Here is a 22,100-nt window from a genome sequence, read left to right as displayed (position 1 = left end):
TGATTGTTAATCTGTGACTGGATACCTGCTTGGAATAGCAATGACATCAGTCTTAAGAGCAGCAGTCCTTTGTATGGACATAGGCAATTTAAAATTGGAAAATAAAAGGCTGATGTTGAATTTTGCAGCACAGTTACACCAAATTAGAATTCTAGCAGAAAAGGCTTACAGTTTGACCAGCTCTTCTGAATTAGGACACATTAGTTTTCAAGAGAAAGATGAGTCCCTAGCATGAAGGCACAAAGATTAGTCTAACACTAACATCAATTTATTTTTTTTTCTTTAGGTTCCTAAGTCTCATGAAAAGGGCAGATTTCAGGAAAGTAGAAGTGTTCAGAGCACTGATTGTTTCATAAATGCTCCTAGTGGAAGAGTATAGGATGATGTAAGTCTACTCTATGCTGTTGCATTTCTGATCTTGCCAGGAGGATATAATAACGTAAGGCATCCTTGAACTACATCAGTGTTGCTGTGTCTTGTGGCTTCTTCCCAGATTCAGGTCAGGAAGATTTCTGACTGAAGGAGACTGAACCTGGACAGTTCAGGGCTTTCCCCATCTCCTGGATTTGGTCTCGCAGATATTGAATTTCTAGCTGCTGCATTTCTATGATTTTTTCACTTTCCATCTCTGGATTCAACCTCAGGACAGCTGGGCTGGATGGAAGTTCACTGGTGGGAGCTGGAAGATAAAATAGAGAAGACATATTGCAGTAACAAAGGTCCAGCTCATACAGTTCTTTGGCATGAACAAAGGAAAGCATCTTTCAGGGTTGAAGGAGGAGATCTAAATAGTAAGAATCTGCAGGATTTAGCAGTTTCTACAGTTAACATTAAAATGTACCAGGTACCACCAGGTAGACAAGTTAGAATGAAACACAGACAGTAATTAGAATTGTTCACCTAGGATCAAAAGAGCTTCTGCCATGAGTACTGACAATATGGAAAATATACAAGAACTACTCACCTGTGTCTTGAATTGCCTTTTTGCTCTTGTTTAATCTCAGGGCAGACTGGAGGTCGTGCACCTGCACATTGGCCACCCTCAGTTCTTGCCGTAAGTCATTAATTTCCTTAATCAGACTCATATTTTCCTGCAAAAACAACATACTCTATAAGGAAAGGTACAGGTACTATCTGGATGAGCAATATGTATCTTCATATCTTTGAGAAAGACACTGGAAAGTAAAGAATCAGTATCACAAGCAGAAGGTGCTGGGCAATCAGGAGAGTACACAACATTTCAGGAAAGATCACAGTAGATGTGACTCAGAACAAGACAGTATTCAAACCACGTTAGCTCAAAAAGCCAATATTTGTTTTGCTTTTCTGACTGCAGCTGCACTCCAAGGTATCATCTTCCTTGCCAATTCCAAAGGGAAGCTCAGGGCCTTCCTAAATTGATCCAATTAATTCAGAATTTATGCGAAGAATTCCCATCTCTCCCTCCAGTGTCTATTATTTTGCTTTTCATTTGTCACTATGTATTTGCTCACTTAAATTATCTTTATCTCCTTGGAATTATTCAAAGCCCTCTTCATTAGTTCTGACATTAGTTTCCCATAGTCCTTCCAAATTGTGAGGAAATATATCACGCATGTGGAGATTTGAGGTACCTACTGCTAACATGCTGTTATAAGGAAAAGTTAGCAATGTATTCATCTTTTGTTCTTTTTTTTCTTAATCTGTTTTCAGCCCATAAAAGTTCAATCCTCTAATTTTTTAGTAGCCTACCATGAAGCATCTTGCTGAAGGAGATGTGAAAGTGCAGGTAAATGTAATTTACCCATTGCTGCAACAGATTCAAAGACTTGGCAAAACCAGTATGGGTTAGTACTATTTAAGGATGATAACACTGCTGCTCATGATTTAGAAACAGGAGCACCATTAACTAAATATTTCTTTTCTGTATTCAAGAGAGTGAAATGAATTGTGTATTTGCCTCTTATAAGGACAGTGAAATACCTTACCACATCAACAGGGCAAATGCTAAACAGCTGACATCATACTTGAACCAAGAATAGGAACTATTTCAGCTACCTGTGGTGTGGTTTTTAGAACTTTTGGAACACGGTGGCAATATTTAAAAAGATAGATGGCAAAAAGGCATGTTTAGGGTACCTCACAATATCAGTCTCAAGCAGTAGGGAACCCACTAAAACAACAGGAGATAAGAACAAGGATGAATGAAATTTTTCCATGAATATGGTGTCTTCAAATCTTGTTTTCTGCTTTTGTTTTAATGATAATTTTGGTTGATAGAGATAATTATGTTGCCACAAAAGATAGTGCAAAGCATACGACTCAGTTCCTTCCAGTATAGTTATAAAAGTGCTGGTACCACACAACTGCAGTCTGGTCAGAAGTGAAGTACAAAGCTCACTGCACCTCTCAGTATGTGCCTGCACTCAAGGAGTTCAAGTTGGCAGCAATAGCTCAGGGCATGTGTGTAGCAAGATTATCTAGACTTCACACTAGGCAAGTACAGCAGCTGTGCTTTAGTTTCTCCTCAGCTGAAAATCACTGACTGGAGGAAGAGTGTGGGATTCATTAAGATCTGAACTTGTTGGGCAAGAAGAGTTGCTTATGTTGGACTATAAATGCAGCAGGAGTTGGTGTTCTCAGGCAGCTCTGGAACTGTAATATTTTGTTGAGTCTGACTTGTCTAATGTAAGCCTTTAAATACAGATGAAATTTGACTCTATGCATTTCTTCCAGAGCTTGATCCTGAAAGAACACTTGAAGAGGGTAACTTCCAATAATCAGTCAGGGTAATTTTCTTTTGACCAGCTTTCAGGGTTGGGTCGTAGCATTTGCCTTTAGGTGTACTTTAGTCATGGGCACATTCATATATGTTCAGTCCAAGTGATTACCTGCTGGTGTCAAATTAAATCCTTGCTTTTGGTCTATCAGAAAATATAATACAGAGTGTCTTGTGTGAAGCAATCTGGGCTATGTAGAAATGTTTTGTTTGGTTTCCTTGATGCTAAAAGACTGTTGGTTGACACTGATAATATTTTCCCAAAGAGGCCTTCTCTCCAGAGAGATTAGCCTTTAATTCAATATTTACATTCTGACAGAATGCTTGCATTGCAATGCAACGTCACAGAATGGATATATAAAATAAATGTTCATGGGAAAACTCATTGTCACGGGAGGTTGTGGCAAAGAACCAATTGTTTCAGAAAAGGGACTGATCAAATGCATGGATAATGAGGCCATCAGGTACAATTACATGTCATATGGATGCAATCTACAGTCTAGGAAGTCCCTACAGTGCTGACTGTCAGAGACAGGACATATAGGTAGGACATACAGAAAATTTCATGGTATATGGACTTCAGTTTAAGCAGCACTAGTTCAGTGTTATTCAGTGTCTCTGTTTTTATGTATCCAAAGAAACCATTACAAATACAGAAGACTGGAGGAAAAACTAATAGCTGATTAACAGGCAACTTGTCAACTGGTAAGAATAACTAAAATTATCTTGTCAGTTCTAATCATCTGTTGCAGCAGTCACTAGTGGAGTGTGCCTATGAATAATCTCTCAAAGAGGAGGGCATAGCTCTGAAAATGTAACTGCAACTGAGGCATAATAGAAAGACAGAGCTAGAAGACTGTCAGGATGTCATTTGCTTTTTCAAAGCAAATCCTCACAGAAGTTTGTCTAAACTAGTCTTAAAAGCCCCTGTGAAAGACTGGAAGGCCATGATAATTCCTGCTGGTTATAAAATCTCATTAATCTACTGGACTTCAGAGAACTGCTTTTTCTTTGAAGAAACCAGGCTGGTTAGAATCTTTGATATCTTCATCTTCCAGATGTTTTATTAATTTGGTTTTAATCATCATTTCATTTTAGGCTTACTGATCCAAGACATCAAGTATTATCATTATGAACACCATCTGTCACCCTATTCCATTAAGGAAATTCTTCAGGTTATTTTCTGAACTCATCTCCTTTTGTGCTAAAGGAAACATCTATCTCACAGAAAGAATTAAAAAAAAATTAAAATAGTGTCAGGGAAGATTGCTGCTGTCTAGCCCTGAAGAAGCAAATTATGAATAAATAGCAAACAACAGATGACTTAGGAGGGGATGAGATTTAATGATCCTGAGGAAGCATAATAAAGTAACAATGTAGAAAGGGCTACTGAGGGGAAAAGGAAATGCTGACTGAGCAGAAGGAGAGCATGTTAAGAAGAGACTAGAAAAGCTGTCCTCCTAGGATGTCTGGTGTAGAGCTCTAGGTCCTCCCACTCCAGATAAAAACAAAGTGGATCTTTGACCCCAGCAGTCACGAGTTTACTTTGACTTGTAAAGTAACAAGAATTCTGAGCAAGAGATCTTAGTACAAATAGACATATTCCCCATGTATTTCTGAACTTCCTTGAAAATTTTGGATGTGAAAAGCAGACGGTTCTTCTCAATTCACACCAGTAGGCACAGGACTATGTGGGCAAAGAAGGGGTTTTTTTTCCTTTTCTTCCTCCAAAATTACTTCCTAAACATTACTACATAGCAGATACAGCTTGACAACCAAACAAGGGCAAATTGACTATGATGGCAATTATAAATACTGTTTGAAATAAAAAATAGGTACATTAGTTTCCTTTAAAACATCTACATCTATGCAACAGAAGTTCCCTATCTCCTTTTAGGGAGTGGGAGATAAAAAAAAGTAATTTCTGACTTCCGAGATCTTGCTCTTTTTGTTCAGAAAAGTTAATGGAAGCACTTGAAAAATGTAGGAATTTCTGGCAAGAAAGTAAACCAAAACTATTTTGAAGTCCTAAGAAACCATAACAGAAAGGTTAATTAAGTCTCTTGTGCAGCCACTTCTTTTGTTCCCACTCCACACACACCACAAGGAAAGGCTTATTACAAGCAGGATGCGCATGTAAGCAGTGTGGTGCATTTCCTTATCCTTCATCGCCTTCTTCCTCAAAACTGCCAAATTCCTCTCGTTGTACTCTTGCTGTTTCTTGTACTGCTGCTGCAAATCTGCATCTTCTGCTTGAGCCTCCACCTGAGAGGGCACAGCATGTTGCCTCAGTAATGACACTACTAGACAAAGCCATGGGCAAGGAGAAGGCAAAGGTCCTGACTCACCATGTCTGGTTGATGCACATACTTGGCATAGAGTTCACGGATACCATCTTTCATTTTTTTGGAATCGTTAATGAATCTCACACAATTATGAAGATCTGCCTTAAATCGTTTGATGAGGGTTTCCATATTTTGCCTCTGCAAGAATGATGTAGTCACATTCTTATTTGGTTCATCAGAACACCCCATTGTGCAATTTTCTAGAAAGTCTAGTGGAACTGGTGGAGACTCTCATATACTTTCTTCCACTTGATTAAAAAAAAGAATTATTTAACAACTCACTGGGAATGTGAGCATTATATTGAACAGTAGTGGTAGATTTTAGGATAGATTTTTTAATAATAAGCCAAGATACTTTTATTAGGTAATACCAGTGACAACCTGCAAAGATGACAACTGAAAAACAGTGGCTCATTATGCTATTGCCCACTGTCCTTTCCCAAACACAGAATCACAGAGTATGCTGAGTTGGAACAGACCCACCAGGATCATTGAGTCCAACTCAGCCCTGCACAGGACATCCCCAGAAGCCACATCATGTGCCTGAGAGCATTGTCCAAATGCTGCCCTACCTTCTTATTTAGAAACAACACACCAACAATTAAGGAGAGAAGGCAAGGGACAAAACATATCAGGCATATGCACAGCTTGCTGATTTCACATCAAGACCACCTTCTCATTCTCTCTTGGTTTCTGCCAGGCCTCCCTACCTGTTTCCTCACCCATGCACTGCTTGCTAAGCTCCTCCACCTTCACCTGCAGTCCCTTTTCCTCCCTCATGTCTGACACACTGTCAAACAAGGGGTCCTTGACTCCTCCATTAATGAGACCTTCCTTTCTGTCATCCTACTAATGCCTAGGTGGCATCCTACATGCTGCTCCTGTTTAGGCCAAGTGTCCCCAGATTTCAGACTTGGGCAGGAACAAATAGTTCAGCATTTACCTCACTGTTCTCTTAAACTCAGGACAATATGTGTTGACTCATAAATAACTGGATTTTTTTAAAAATATGAACGCTCTAAGCTGGTTGTAGGCTTGGAAGTTTTGTGTCTTTGTCCCCACTGACCAGAGACTCTCCTGGTCCTTGGACACAGCACCCCTGAAGTAGCTGTTTGCTTAGATTAACGTTTCACCAGTGTTCTGTCCCCAGCAGTGTCATTCTGTAGGACCTGCATGGTGGGGGTACCCCATACCTTTTCCATCTCTTTGTGCACTTCACCAGCAGTTGCCTTCTGTTTCTGTTGCAGTTGTGCGATGTTCAGCTTCAGCTCTACGCTCTCCTTGCGGAATTTTTCCAGCTCCGCCTCCATCTGAAAGGAAGCGGGAGGAGGAAATCAGGGCTAAGAGGAGACGTGAAAAAATAACACATAACAGGAAAACCAGAGGATGGAAATACAGACTTGAGGGAATAGGTCCCCCTTCAGGCTGAATGACAACAGCAGAAGTGTCAATTTTGTAACAACACTGCCCTCTGTCAGAATATACAGAAACCACACAAATGAATGTGCAACTCCCTGTTGAGTCACATTAATTTAAATTATGTGATGCCTCTTAAATTCCTTGAGCTGAACGGGAGCTCTACCGTTCCATCTGAATAAAAATGGATGAGGGGGAAATGGACAGTCAGTACTGGAAAGAGTAAGGGCAACAATAACTAGACCCTGATACTGAGAAGAAACAAATGGATTAAAAACTGTGGGTACATATGCAGAACACACAGGAAAAAAACAATAACGGTACTACAGCATTTATTTATGACCAGAAAAGACAACAGGGTTTTCATCTTGCTAGTCTGAAGTACCTACAAATTGTTGATTAGTTTGCATTTTATTTAAAAGACTATGTCACCATAGTCCTAGTTTGGTTGAGCTAAGGATACATCTGTGCAGGGATCAAGCTTCTATCATAAATAAGTTCCCTCAATGAATTTGCTGCATGCTAAGTATGAATATGTTTAAATTTCCCATGCATCAACTGATGAATATAATTTGTCCATGTACCTAACCCCTAGCAGAGTTATGTTTGCATAAATCTTCAACATTTTTGAGAGAAGAAATTTACTCTTTTCTGCCAGATCAGTAAAAGCAGTGTCTTGCAAATGCTATAGGGCACATGAAGGGTAAACACATAAGGATAAGATCTATTTTTAAGCAAAATTTAGAATTACATACAGGAACTTAAATAACTATGTGGATCACTGGTAGCATGTGATAGAAAATTAATTAGCTATTGTCTACAGATATTTTTATTAGCTGCACAGATATTGAATCAGTGCTATGTATCCTTGAAAGAAGTCAAAGAACAACCAGGGTGGAATCTTTCATTAACTGTTTGGGTCATGTTTGTATTTAGACAGTGGGCTTAGTAGCAGAGGCCAAATAGGAGTGTTACTCACCTCACTGATCTGTTTCTTCATTGTCTCAATATCATTTTCACGTGACTCTATTTGCTTCTTAAAATCCTCTATTCTGTAATTCAGTACAAACTTGAAATTTTGCAGTTCCTGATTTTTCGTTTTTAGATCATATACATGCTTCTCCTGGAAGAAATGGGTACAGAGATCTGAATCAGACCCAGCACTCTCACACAGATCCTTAGGACAAGACACAAATATGGAAGAGACAAAACCAGTAGTGACAGATCTTGTGGAAGATTGAACTCCAGTTGCAAATCTACAGGTTAGATGGGAAGGGGCAAATAATGCTGAACCATCTACAGATCCCAGAACTGGGGATGAGAAAGTCAACATCCTGAACTTGAGCTCCCCAAGAAAAGCTTAGAATGTCAACTAAAAACCAAAATCCCAAACTGGAGATCACAAATTCCTTAAGTTGAAACTGAGTTTCAGGTCATGTGATATTATCACAACAAATACTATTAAAATAAATATCTCTGTTTAATTAAGGGAGGTGATTTTGACCTCATCCAATTGTTCACTTTCTCACCTTCTCTAGGATAGTTTCAGTTCTCTCTTTAACATCTGTCTTTAGTGCCAAGATGTCCTTTTCCAGTGATTTAATGATGTCTTGCAGCTTCTGCTGTTCCAGTCTCATTTCCTCAATATCCCTGTTTCGGTCCTTGAGCTCTTTCTGTAGGCTGTTCAACTAGAGAGGCAAACTAGTAAGAACTTACCAGTCTCCAAAAGCTGTGCACAGCTTGGTCCTCCTATTCTGTAGGGTACCTTGTAGACAGTGTGGGATAAAGGATATCACATTAATATATGATGAAAGATCAGTTAAATGCCTCTAAATCAAAGGGGATTGAATATCCATTCTTGCTTTTTCTGTATATTCTGACAAGAATACCTGCTGCACTAGAAGGAAGGAAGGAAATTGCATCCAGCAGCAAGAAGGGTATGGATATTATACCTAAGCCTCAGCTGCAGCTAACACCCAATCCATGGAATATTCTTATAAGGTGAAGGCAATACATCTCTAAAGATGGAAGACTGGAAGGGTGCCCAGTTCATAGCTCTTGGGTACTCTCAAAATCCCTGCCTCAGTACTAAGATCTGGAAAACCAAGAAAGTTGGAACCGATGAATGGCATAGGACAAATTGTAAGGACATATGAAGAAATCCCTGAGGTCTAAAAGACAAACTAAAAAGACAGTACCATGATAGTAGAGGGTATGAAAAGAACCTTTCTGTCTCCAGATAGATACTGAACAAAACGAAGAAGAAAAAATGTCTCTCTAACATCCTTAGGCAAATGTAATACCCAGACAATAAAAGAGGTAAAATATTTTATGTCTCCTTAAAAATCCCAGTAAAGCCAATAAAAAATGATGATGCAAACAAAAACACAGGGATTATTGCATCGAATGAAGCAGTAAAAGTATTTTAGTAATAAAGCAAAGTATTCAATGATAGAAAAATTAAAAGTTAATTTCTTTCCTGTCATAGGATGAACAATATTATTTATAGTTCAAAACTATGTAGATCAGAGAAACTGTACTAATAAAACATACCTCCTTTATAATCTATCTCTAATCATATCAGCAATACAATCAGCAGACAGCTTCTTCTTCTGCCCAAATACTCTAAACATTCAAACTAACCTAAGAATGGGCTGTTATGCTCATATGAAATGCCACATAGTTGCAGACTAGATTAATGGACAAAACTGACATGCCATTAATCACATTCAATCCTCAGTTATAGGTCTTCTTGTACAGGTCTGATACTAGCACAGAATAAAAGATACCCTTTTATTCATGACTCCTATTTCTCCTTTCAGTTGTATGTTGGACTCCTTTTCCTCCAAGAGCTGTTTCTCGTACTTGTCTTTGAGTTCTAAGATTTCTTTATCTCCATCTTCATAAATTTGTTTTTCCATTTCTTGATGTGCTTCAATCTGCTTCCTCATATTCTCTTTTGCCTGCAGTTAAGGAAAATAAACATTAGAGAAGGCAAGTGTAAGAGACCAATAAAGGAGAGAAATAAAAGGTTATTTGTAACTGTGTTTCTCCTGGGAGAATCTATGTTTAGTGGAATATTCAATTGCAGCAATATCATCTAAGATAACTTTTTAGTGGATTAAAGTAACTTTAGAAACTGATAGCATATACATTGAGGGTTGGTTCTTTTTTTGTTTGTTTGGTTTTTTTTTTAATTTAATAATTCTTAAGTCTTGAAAGCTTCAGGTTAGGAATCTGGCCCAAATACTAACATCAGCAAACTTCTTCTGGCTGCAGAAATCAAAAACCAGTATCACTTAGAATCTTTTAAAATTGCTGTTTCTGATGAAATTAAAATTGCTGTTTCAGGCTGTGTGCAAATCAAGCTTCCTACCTCTTCCAGCAGAACAGATTTATGTTTAAGTTTTTTCTCATAAAGTTCTTTTAGCTCTGCCAGAGCCTTGATTTTGCTTTCCTCCAAATTGTGCAATTGTTTCTCGTATTCCTCCTCCATCTTCTGGGATTTCACCTGAAGCTCCTGGTATTTCTCATTTTCCATTGAGAGTTTCTGACTACTGTCAGATTCTGTTAACAGGAAACATATGGAATGGATAAAACTAATAGAAAAGAAGAGTGAATCCTGTCCTTCTGTAGCTATCACTGCCTTATTATTTACTGTCTTTTTGGCAGCTGGTTGCAATAAATTACAAGTAGAAGTATTTAATAATTTTCTTCATCAGATATACAGGGGCTTTAGCCTTTGTAGCCATCTTTGGGATGAGAACCATGGCAGAGCTGTCTGAGCTCAAATGCTACAAAGTATGAGTAGGCAATGGAGTCATTTATGGGGGGACTCCTTGGTACTAATTTACAGTATTTTCATCTTGATTACAAATCTGGAGTCCGGGTATTTCCAGGCTGTGTGCACCTCCTTGCTGAATTGAATGACTGCACTGCTCTTGCACAGTGAGCTGTGCATAAAATAAATGAAAAAATTACTAATGTCAAGAACCAAACCTCTAAGATACAGGGCCCATGTGCATGTTCTCATCATGGGCACGTGTATGGTGCAGTTTAGACAACCATTTGGTCTGCACCAAATACCTACATGACATACATCCATTTTTCCTTATATCTCTGCACCAATAATCCCTCCCTGTCCCTTGCTACCGATACAGCATTTCCCCCAGTTTCTAGTTACAAACATTTGTTATAGTCTAACCTAGCTGTTGCACCTCCTTGGCCTGTTTATCCAGCAGCTCAGACAGTTGAATCTCATGTTGTAGCTTCTGTTTTTCTTTCTCTTCCTGTAAAATCTGGGATAAAAAATAAGAAAAATACATTTTAATTTGAAACTATACAAAGCAATGTCCAAATTGTTTGCGCTCTTGGCCCTGGTGAGGAATATATACAAAACAGAAATATGTTTGAAATCTCTCATCAAAACTGAGATGCCATGTGTCACTAAAACAAGCTTTCCCACGTATTAGTTTATTTTGACAAGTTAAGCTAAGGAAAGCTAAGGAAAATCAGGAAACAGTGTTCATATAACACAAAGTACTGATCCTAATCTCAAAAGAAAATTTTGTGAGCTACAAAAGCCTCCACTCCTTTGTGTATGCCTGTGTGAGGAGAATTTGCAGTTCCATAAATTATTGTCCAGATATTAAAGTTCAAGCTGCTTCCTGTTTCACTTGAAGCAACTTTGAGGCCCTAAAATGCTGACATTTGCATGCTATGACATAAACCTAAGCAAGAGTGAATTTTAAATGCCATTCACTTGAAATGTCAGCCTGCCACTGTAAATGACTTAATCTTCTAAAAAAGCACAAAGAACTGGAGCGGGAAAACAGCTGAGAAATTTCTCAGAGATGCTAGGAATTGTACCTTAGTTACAATATTCTCACCTTCTTCTCACAACAACTGCATGGTCTTTCATAAACAAAAATATTTCATTTGTCTGATGGATACAACTATAAAGTTTAGCCCTTTCAGTCTAAAGCTGTCATTGAGTTTAATCTTAACATGTACTGATACTTGGACAGGAAGTACAACTTGCCTGCCTAGAGAATTATATTCACCTTCAAAGGCATTTATTTGCAAGCCTATAATCAACAAGTCTAAAGAATTTTCAGTGTAGCTGAGATTATTATAAATATATAGCCAAGCACTACTTATCAAAGACCCAAAGAATACCAGAAAAAAACCCAGCAGAGATAAAACAGAGGTAGAGGAATCCACAATAATTTAAATGGTTTTCTTGTACAAGGTTATGTTCTACAAAAGAGAGGAAAAATAGAAAGGTTAAAACTCAGGTTATTTAGACAGAAAAACCCCACAATGAGACAAGCCAAAGAACCTGAAAAAATACTTGAAGAAAACATTAAAATGAATAATCAAACCTCCTCAAAAAATGAATGTCAAAAATCTGCTGGAACAATTGTAGGGCCAAAAGACAAAAGAGATATAAAGAGAGCACTTGAAAATTACAAACCTGTAAAATACTGCAACTAATAAGTCACTTGGCAAGCTTTCATACTGAACTCCTTTATGTGGAGTCCAAGAGAAATACTGCTTGAAGTTGACAGGATTGAATCATGTGATATATAATCCCTTACTTTGAGTTGTTTTACTGCTAGAGAAATTACTACTGGATCCCTTGCCTTCTACATCTAAAAGAAGTCCAGAAATATAACAAATTACAGGTCAGAAATCCAGTGTGTGCACCAGAGAGATGGACAGAATAGCATTATCAGACACAGACAATAGGACACTGGGAAGAATTATCATAGTCTTTGCTTTTCAGGGGAGCCCTGCTTCATGACCACAAAGAAATCAATAAGCACACAAACAGAAGACATGCAGGGAATATATTTTACTTTTATTTAAAAAAAATACAAGAAACCTCAGCAGATGCTCTTAAAATCTAAGCAGACAGGACATAAAGAAGGCAGCATTGAGGAGAATAATTGTTAGATCCTGCAGCAGCTGCAGCCTTACATGGAAAGGAGCTTTTAAGGCACAGTCCCATTTCTACTACTGATCCTCGGGCTCAGGCAGTATTTATTGTGCTGGTTTTATGTAAAAATACTCACAAGCTGCCTAGGAGAACTCTTGCATCCCCTTGTACCTATAAGATACTTGACTCAAAGGTAGTTTCATGCTTTATAAATATCAAGAATGTCTTAAACTGGAAAGGAATGATTTCAGATTCTGTATGGCATTCCTACATATGTAATGCAAGCTTGAATTCAACTCTTCAGTGAAAGATTTCTTAGCATTTGGTTCTGCAAGAAGAATCATACCTGGTGTTTAGTTTTAAGGGAGTCTATTTCCTGAGTGAAAGTCTCTTCCAATGCTTTTATTTTTCCTTCACAGTACATGTCCTTGAGACGGAGCTCGTAGTCACTTTCTGTCTGTAGATCTCTCACACAAATCTGCAGGTCTAGTATTGCCCGACTCTGTTAGGACATGGATGAGAAAACAGTTTTAAGAGAGAGAATATTTGCCATTAGCAACAGCTTGTAAAGGATGTTTTATTTACATGCACATATTTATGAACAACAGCCTTTACAGAGAATCTTCAGACAGACGACCAAGAAGTTCTAGAAGTATAGTTCCTTTGCTGTCTTAGAAGATGGTTGATGGAAATGCATCTTCTGACTTCTCCACTCTATTAGAAGTGCTTTCAAAGATTGGGGAAAGTATTAGAGAAAAATCTAATACACACTCACTGTTTGCACAATGCTGTTTGCATATTGACAAGCCACTGCAGCAACTTGCTGTAACCTCTTTGACCAAAGCCATATAGGACTGGCTGGTAATAAGCATTATGCAAGTGCAATTCAGAGAAATCCTATGGTTTTTGTTCACAAGTTGCTCCTCCTACCTTCTCATCTATATCTGATCTCATGATCAACACTTCCTCAGCATACTCAAGCTCCTGCTCTTCTTTCACTGCCCCACATTCTTTATCATACACTTTCCAGATAAATACACAGCCATCCTCTGAGGCAGTCAGTAGAAATTGGTCGTCACTTGTTACTGTCATCTTAGAAGGAAGAGACAACAAAATAATAGATGAGACATGGAAGAATGGAGACACAGTTTTATTTTACACCACATTTTTCTCCCCACCCACATACTCTCTTTATTTCTACCCTAGAAAGTCAACAGTGGAAGGAATAACACAGTCCCACTAGCAACATTTTGATTATGTCTCCTACTCCTGTTCAGCTCTCGTTGAAACAACAAAGGGAAGGGAGCGAATATGTGTAGATACTGGATCTGCTTCTGGTCTCAAAGCCATAGCAATATTTTTAAAACCTGAAACAGAAAAGACCTTCTAGGCAATTATAGCACAGACAGGCAATTTATATGACAACTCCAAAGGTCTCTAGTGGTTTTCTTTGAGAAGTTGTGTGAGCAGCAGATGGCTAAATGTTTTCTTTTGAAGCTACAACTAAGCTCACCAAGAACTATGTAGTAGTAACTGCTGTCACCTCCTCCAGACCTCCTGTGGCTGCCTGATCTGGCATAGAGTACCTGGGAGCTGATACAGCTTACAAGATGAAAGTAAAGTTATAGTAATTGAAGTTCATATTCTAATGTTGGACTGTGCGAGGATAAGTCAAGGTGCTGTAGTTGACAGTGGTACTTAAAGCACCAAAACTGTGACCAGTTTTAATAGAGAACAGTTTTAACACAGAACATGGGGCTTCCTGGAGAATGGGGACCTACCAAAACACACTGAGGGAGCTGGCACAAGTGCTCACTGAGCCTTTTCAGTCATTTGGCAGCACTACTGGTTCCCTAAAGAAGTCTCAGGCATCTGGAAATGGGTGAATGTGATGCCCTTCTACAAGAGAAAGTGGGACAGAAACCATCCCTGGAGATATTTAAGAGATGTGTAGATGTGGTGCTTGAGGACATGGTTTACTGTAGACTTGGCAGTGCTGGGTTAACAGTTGCACTTGATGACCTTAAAGCTCTTTTCCAACCTAAAAGATTCTATGACAAAATTACCTTCCTCTTTCCAGAAGGAGCTGTATCAAAGTTCTCCAACCAATATGCCATGTTTTGTCATCTGGTGCAAGCCACTTTTTAGTGAACAGCTTAATCCCTGACATATCTAGAGACAGGACTCCTATGAATGCTGCGATATTCATTCTCCATGTGCAGACTCAGGCTTAATTTTAACATAGGACTTGAGAAGGAAGATCAGCCCTAAAGGAGCTGTGTGCAGCTGGCACCAGAGGGAAAAGAAAGAACTCTGTGCTACCTTTGTAACAGCACCTGCATGGGCCTGGTACTCGCTGAAATCCTTCTTCAGAGTTAATGGGTACTTCATAGCTCGAACTGTCCCCAGGGAGGTACCAACAAATACCAGGTGCCCGGAACGAGAGACAGCAACAGTCGTATAAACAACGTCATGGGCAGGCACCTCGTGCTGGATCTACAGAAACCAACAGCACAAACCACCACACAAGCCTCGGATTACAGTGATATTGCCAAGTTAGTTTGTTAGCTGGATTAGAAGATTTCTAGGTAAATGCAAGTAAAATTACAAACATATAAAACTACAACAGAATCTCTGGTTTCATTGTAAAACACATAAAAACACAAAAGTGTCAGTAAATATCACAGCTTTCAAAACCAGACCGGTTCCTATTTGCCAAATGGATGAAAGCAAAGCAGCAGTACCCTCCCCAGAGAATGTAGCAAAATCCAGGAGTGTTTGTTAGCTCACCGAAGACTCTGAAATTTCTTTGAGAGTTTGGTCAGATCCAACAGCAAAGATAATTTTGGCATCATAAGTCAGGGAAATGCTGCTGTAGATGCAGGTCTTGAGCACACACTCTGACTCCTTTTTCCCTGTCAACAAATTCCACTCATACACAGCACCATGTGTGTCACAGGAGACAAGTTTGGTGTCATCTGCACTCCATTTAATTGCATGTACCTGGCAAAAGCAAAACACACCAAGGATCTTGATGTGTATATTATAGACATACAACATGGAGTCATTGTACTGCTAAAGCCATGACAGAATCATACTCTTCAGAATCATACTTCAAAGTTTTACTGAAAAGCCTCTAGATGTTTCTCAACCAATTCTATTTTAGCATTAGAAAAAAGCAAAACTAGTAAGAACTACTTTATGAACACACTATCAGGAAAAAGTTCATTTCAATATGGAGTAGTAGATTTTATTTTTGTAATATATTACTGGGATATTTTACTCTGTTCAGCCAACTGCCAACCATTCACTTCCAATTTAAGGGCAGACTTTTCAGGTGTATCTAGTGCATGAACATTTTGCCTTCTGACCAATGTTGGGGCCATCTCAAGATCCAAAATTGTACTTTATCTCTTCAAAATGCACATTATCAACTAGTTAATATATGAATAAGTTGTACTGTGTAAGATTTGTTTACTAACCTTCCCAGTATGTCCTTTCAGATTAGTAACATTCTCAAAGGTGATGCTGGAATAAATTTGAATCACATTTCCATTAACTACAGCAAAAAGATGGCCTCCATTACTGAATGAGCACTACAAAAAGAACATAACCACCCATTACTGCAGATGGAATGGATAAGAACATTCATGCATTGAATTTCAATTACATCCTTTAATATCAAATTCTTGCATGAAAAGAAAACTCCATTACTTAATTAGCCACTTATAGTTTTCTTAATCAATGCTTTCCCCTGTAAAATTCAGTTCTGGAGTATTTCTGAGCAAATTATCCCTTCTGCTGCTTCCCAGATCCACACTCCCACATCAGCCTCTGGGCCTGTTCTCCAATAGTCAGAAACAATTTCTCTAAGATTTGATATAGGACATCATATATAGTACTAGGATGTATTGGAGAAGTTTTTATTTTCTGTCATGTTCTACAGCACTCTGTCCCCCAATTTCGTTTTTGCACCACTCCTTACCTCTCTACACTTTTTCACAGCAAACTCCTTGAAAACGTGCATGTCCTCATACAAGACACTTATAAATCGTAGTTTGTCAGAAAACCCAACCAAACAGAAAAGGCCAGTGGGATGAAGTGATACTGTGTATGCTTCCTCCTGATATTCCTTACACAGCTCCAAAGTGCTGAAAGAGAAAACCACTGAGCAGTATGGAACAGGACAAACTCCCCATTGCACACTTGACAGGATATTATCTGGCCCAGCAAGGACGCCTGCAGCTAAAATCTGACTCTGCCTTGTCCTTGAGGAAGTGTGTTGTTACGCAGTTAATTAGTGATCACAGAGATGTTACAGGAAACAACAGCAAATCTGACTTTCTGGTTCACAGAGAAGGTGTGGATAGTGCAAGAGCAAATCCTTGTGTACTGTAATATGGTGAAGAAGGTAAATGAATTGCTGATTGCAATCCTACACAAGCACCTCTTGAGATTTGTTTTGCCCTCCAGGGAATCTCAAGAGCTGGAGTCGTTTTGCTTAAGATCTATGCCTAAGAAGCAGGATATGGGGCAACAGTATCTTAAGACAAAGCTGAATGAAAGAGTTTTTTCCAAAACACAGGAAGTCTGACATGAAAATATCTTAATAGAAAAGGCTTTGTATTATTTTGGCACCAGTTTTAAAGGCACTGCATATTCACACTCCCCAAATCATGTCAGTAATACCATTTACATCCCACACCACACAAAAATTTTACCAGAACAACACTCTCATTCATATGAGATTGCTGCTGTTGCCTCCTAAATACAAGATACAAAAAGCAAGAGGTAATAACAAATACAAACAACTCTTTACTTTGTCTTGTAATTCCAGATGCGGACAGATCTATCCAGGGAACACGTAGCAAGGATGGGTTTCCAAATACACATGTCCAGACCAGTGATTGAATTAGAATGCAATGGGAAATTCATATATGCAAAATAAGATATCTTCTCCTGAGAAGGAATGAGAACATTAAGAAATCACAAATATTTCATTGCAAGCAGTAAGGCAGATAAAAAAATCTATCATGGGTCTTTGCATACAGTTGTAGAATAGATTTGAGGGAACCACTTAATCCTTTCACTGCCCTGGTCTGAACAAAACAATCCTAAAAGCCTAACAATGCTAGTTTATAATTAATAATCAAGAAAAGTGATGCAGGGCAGAGCAGTGAGAGCAGAACATAATTGCATGTATATAAAAAAGGCAAGTTAGATAAATAAATAAAACTGGACCTGCAAGAATTCAGTTAATACCTTCTGGTCAGGCAGATACTTAAAAAAAAAGTCTAGTGCTGAGTGATAGAAAACTTCACTAGGATGTCTAGCTACCACATGCTGGAAGTGAAGCACCAAAAAAATGTTAGGCTGCATGTGGAAACAGAACGCCTAACTACAACCCCTCTTCCTGTAAAGATCTTTCTGTATGCCTTTACACAGGTTAGGTACTCAATTCCATAAAAGTCTATTTAATGATAATACATTTTTCACTTATCTTTGTATTATTTTATTCCTGCAGAGTAGGGAAGGTTTTTCATTATGTTTGTGTTTCACAGACATGTTTCACTTCTAGCTAAGACTTCACCAACTATCATTTTAGAGTAGAAGGAGATTCCCATGGCTGTTCCAGCTTTATCATTGCAATAAAGTTTCTGCATATTACAGTGGAGCATGAGCCACAGAGCTACATTGAGGATATCTCAGTCAAAGCCTTAGTGAAGTGGTTCAGCAGTAACAGGCACCCTTTAATGGTCTTAAGTGTTCTCTATCCTGCTGAAAAGCATCAGTGATTTGCAGGGAGGGAGGCTTGAGCAAGGGGCTATAGAAATACTGCCCTCAGAGAAGCAGACCAAGCACTTCAGATGTTGAGCTTTAAGGGTTCATTTGAAGGATTTAATGAGAATGCATCACAGAAAACAACACTGGCTAGCATGTATCATTACAATACTGGACATGAAAGCTGTGCAATGAGACTGACCTGCACTTACCCTTACAAGTTTGGTGGAGAACATAGTAAACAAGTAGAGCTGATTTTTATTTGTGCTAACGACCATCATTTCCTCAGAGGGGCTGAAGCATATACATGTAATGTCCTGTCTGCTTGACTTTTTTGGGTCAGTGCTGAACAGGTCCTGAGGCAGCTGCACAAGAAAGGCATCCTGTGGGGTGTGCCAGGTTTCCATGTTTTGGTAGTAGGCATGCACACACACAAACTTTTGTTGTAATGCTCCTCTAATAAGCACATACATAATATCAGCAAGAGAGCTTGGATATTTAATAGCACGTAACTACTGCAAGGCATGGAGTAGAGGACAGGAGGACAACCTAATGGTATTAATAACATCACAGCTGAAATGAAGTATCAGGGAACATTTTAGCAGTAATATGAAGTACTGCACTAAACAAAAATTAAAATGGTTGTAGAAAAACATGAAGAAAAAAAACTAGCAAGCATCAGAATGAAAACTGCCTAAAAGTTGTGATTAGAATAACAGTTCTTTGTAATGTATCATTAAGGTAGATAAGTCTTATTGCAGGATCTCATGCACAGGGGAGATCTGACCTTTTAGAATGAGAGTATGAAGTCTTGACCAGTTCATTAGAGTTAAATGTTCTTATCCAGAGATTTCAGTAGGTCAATGCATACAGTTTGCTATAGAACAGTTAGAAGGATTATTTAAGAATGCATAGGTCTCATGACAGCTCTAATAAATACCTGAGGGGAGAAAAGCTTCTCCTTGGAAAAAAACAAGCAGCCAAGTTCTTTAAAACTGATGTAAACTATCTCTTAGTCCTAAAAGTCTCCACAAGTAAAAGTTTCTTAAAGGTTTCCTGAAGTTTAGCAGCCTCAAAGCACATTTTATATGTGGGAAGGAAACATACAGAACTACCTTGCAGAACGTCATCAGGCACTGACTATGAGTGTGACCTTTGGCAACTCCCTTTGACATCACCAGGACAGTTAGCTAATCCTTACAATGCAGTTTAGCAGTGTGCTAAAAATTATTATTAATAACTGAATCAGAAACACTCACAGTTCTCTAGACAGGGCTCTGCTGCATAATTGCTTACAGAAGCTTTTTCCCTCCTTACCCAGACTTCTTGTCTCTCCTCGTAGACCTCCTTTTCACTGGTCTTCTCAAACAGAAGAACAACTCCTGGGCTAGGTGAACATGCAAAGCCTTTGGAATATGCTGCAACTGCAGATATTTGAGGCAAAGAATGCTGTTGTGAACCATTATCTTCAAAGGCTACTCCACTAGAAACAACAGAAATGTAATTAGGAAATGCATAAAGACTTAAAAAAAAAAGAAGCACGTATTAAAAAATGCTAAGCAGCAACTGACAACATAAACTGGATGGGAAGGAAGGAACTAATCTGCCTGCAAAAGCATGGAACTATTACTATTAACATTGAACAGATTTACCTCTCATATTCTTTTGTTGTTTCTTCTTCTGGTTTCCTGGGTGGTTTTCTGTACTCCAAACTTTTCTCCCAGTGCAGCTCTCCAGTTTCAAACAAGCTAAGTTTGCCTGTGTCAGTGCCACATATAACTTCCTCCTCGGACAGCCAGGCATGGCACAAGTAGTTTTCTGGCTCTCCCCTTTGTAAATTCATCTGCTTTAAATATCCTTCACTGTACTTGAAAAGTTTAAAAAAGCCATTTCCAGTGATACAAACCTGGGTATTGTCTTGAGGATTAAAGCTCACCTATGGAACAAAAAAGAGAGGAAGTATTTTTTTCAAATATGTTCACAAATATTATTCCTGTTCTGAAGACTTTCTATACCAGGTATAGGAAAACAAACAAGGGAAGATGGTTCATAGAACCATACAGGAATACCAAAGAGAGTAAGAATTAGCCACCATAACTACATACTGCAGTTTTCCCCCTTTCAAAAGTGTGTCTATTAAAATTGAATTACAAAAGTAAGGCCAAAATACCTCTTTACTACTGACTAACAAATTTTTCAAGTAGCAAGCTTCCTGAAAAATGAGGACCATTTGTCATCAAAAGGCCAGGAGTAAGTTCTGCATTCCTGCGTTTCAAGGTAACAGTATGTACGTGAATTCACATAATTAGGTTGTTTATTTGTGAAAATGATGGAATAGCCATCTCAATACTCAACATGAAGGATAGGAAGGGTAGTTTGAAGTAATTTTTTGTGCTTTATGGGACTTTACACAGCCAGAGTCTTTACACTCCTCTCTCTTTAGGAATTGAGCTCATTAATTCAGTAGTTCAGCCAACCTCTGCTTGTAGCTGTACCCCAGAAAAAATGGCAGCTGGAGTTCAACCAACACATGGACTGAAAGGATCAGATCTCCTTACGTGAAAGAATCTAAAAAGGAGCACCCAAAGCTGGATGCAGAAGTCATTTGTGTGCCATCAGCCTGCTCCTAGCCACTCTTCTCCTCTGCTCTGAACACAGAAGACTGCAGGAAGGAGAAGGTGCACTGAGAGCTTCCAAGTGTGTTACAACTACTGAGCACAGCCCATCTATTTAGTGAGTGCTTTTGCAGGGACACAAGGGACACATTGCACACCCACTGGCCTGTTGTACTGGCCCTGTAACACAGATCTCATGTGATGTAAGGTAATCTCATGTGATACAACAGATACAGACATGAGAATGCCTATTATGGGTCAGTGCAAAACTTTATTTAGCCTAGGGTCCTATTGCTGAGGGAGGCCAACAGCAGATGTCAAGAAAGGTCAGAGAAACTATGAAATCTACAGTGTGGAGCCCTCTCCTCTCTTGCCGTGGATAAAAAGCCATGTGGCCACGGGAAAACGCACTGTGCACATGTCCTGAAGGATGAACGTATGGCCCACCTCGCACCTGCGACTTGCTGAACTAAAGTTTGATCGTTTTATCCAGCTTTCTGAAAAGTGAAGTATGCTCCCGAAGAACCAGTCATCTGCGAACGGGAGCGCTAACAATGAGCGGCAGGGACGCTGGCACAGCTCGGCTTTGGGAGCTCTGGAAGCAGGCGGAGCTGGAGCCCTTACCTGGCAGGGGCCGTCGCCCGCGGCCTGGACGCGGACGGCCGCCGCCAGCTGCTGCTTCTCCCAGAGCCAGCAGGTGAGGTGCCCCTCGGGGGGCGCCGTGGCGGCCGCCAGGAACCGGCTGTCGGGGGAGAAGGCCAGGGACACCGTCTGCCGCGCCGGCAGCCCGTCGGCGGCCAGCACCTTGCGGCGCCGCGCCCGCTCCGCCGTCAGCTCATAGACCGCCAGCACCGGCTGCTCCCCCGCCGCCTCCGACACCGCCAGGAACCGCCGGTCGGGGCTGACGGCCAGCGCCTGCACGCCCCGGCTCTTCTCCGTGCCTGCGGGGAGCAGAGCGGTCAGGCGGGCCGGAGTCGGGAACGGGACCGGGGTTAGGGTCGGGAGCGGGGTCGGTGCCACCTGGGATGAAGTTGTGCCACTTGTGCTCGAGGTGCAGCCGCAGGCAGCCCGACCCCGCGGCGTGCAGCACCACCTGCTCCTCCAGGAAGCAGACACCGCCGGCCACCCGCGGCCGGCAGCCGAACACGGCCACGGGCAGCACGGCCGCCGCCGCCATGCTGCCGCTGCCGCCGTCGCCGTGGCGACCGCGGCCCCGGCGGCCCCGGAAGCGGCGGCGCACGCGG

The 22,100-nt window shown here is 40.0% G+C and overlaps 1 protein-coding gene across 1 annotated transcript; it reads right to left on the bottom strand.

Moving 5' to 3' along the window:
• On the bottom strand, positions 1 to 22,033 carry CFAP57 (cilia and flagella associated protein 57). The gene is made up of 22 exons (XM_041483175.1): positions 21,877 to 22,033; positions 21,481 to 21,797; positions 19,894 to 20,177; positions 19,559 to 19,763; positions 18,454 to 18,606; positions 17,280 to 17,419; positions 16,446 to 16,611; positions 15,943 to 16,056; positions 15,251 to 15,463; positions 14,783 to 14,956; positions 13,391 to 13,552; positions 12,807 to 12,962; positions 10,724 to 10,817; positions 9,896 to 10,086; positions 9,309 to 9,482; positions 8,049 to 8,207; positions 7,499 to 7,642; positions 6,297 to 6,413; positions 5,107 to 5,241; positions 4,880 to 5,023; positions 965 to 1,091; positions 1 to 679 (listed from the first exon to the last, which is right to left on the bottom strand). Exons 1-22 carry the CDS (start codon positions 22,031 to 22,033, stop codon positions 501 to 503), a joined length of 3,705 nt encoding a protein of 1,234 aa, XP_041339109.1. The 3' UTR covers positions 1 to 500.
• Between the last annotated feature and the right edge of the window lie 67 nt (positions 22,034 to 22,100).

The sequence above is a fragment of the Pyrgilauda ruficollis genome, unplaced genomic scaffold (genome assembly GCF_017590135.1).
Source record: "Pyrgilauda ruficollis isolate IOZ18807 unplaced genomic scaffold, ASM1759013v1 scaffold6, whole genome shotgun sequence".
Taxonomy (NCBI): Eukaryota; Metazoa; Chordata; class Aves; order Passeriformes; family Passeridae; genus Pyrgilauda; species Pyrgilauda ruficollis.
This window is presented reverse-complemented; position numbering and strand designations above follow the sequence as displayed.

What these genes read in the sequence shown, in the direction of transcription:
- CFAP57 (XM_041483175.1), bottom strand. Translation starts at nt 22,033, where the DNA reads ATGGCGGCGGCGGCCGTGCTGCCCGTGGCCGTGTTCGGCTGCCGGCCG. An exon ending in AAGAAATTTCAGAGTCTTCG is followed by an intron (nt 14,957 to 15,250) that starts GTGAGCTAACAA and finishes TGGTTTCTGTAG; the next exon opens with ATCCAGCACGAGGTGCCTGC. An exon ending in TGCACAAAGAGATGGAAAAG is followed by an intron (nt 5,242 to 6,296) that starts GTATGGGGTACC and finishes TCATTCTTGCAG; the next exon opens with AGGCAAAATATGGAAACCCT.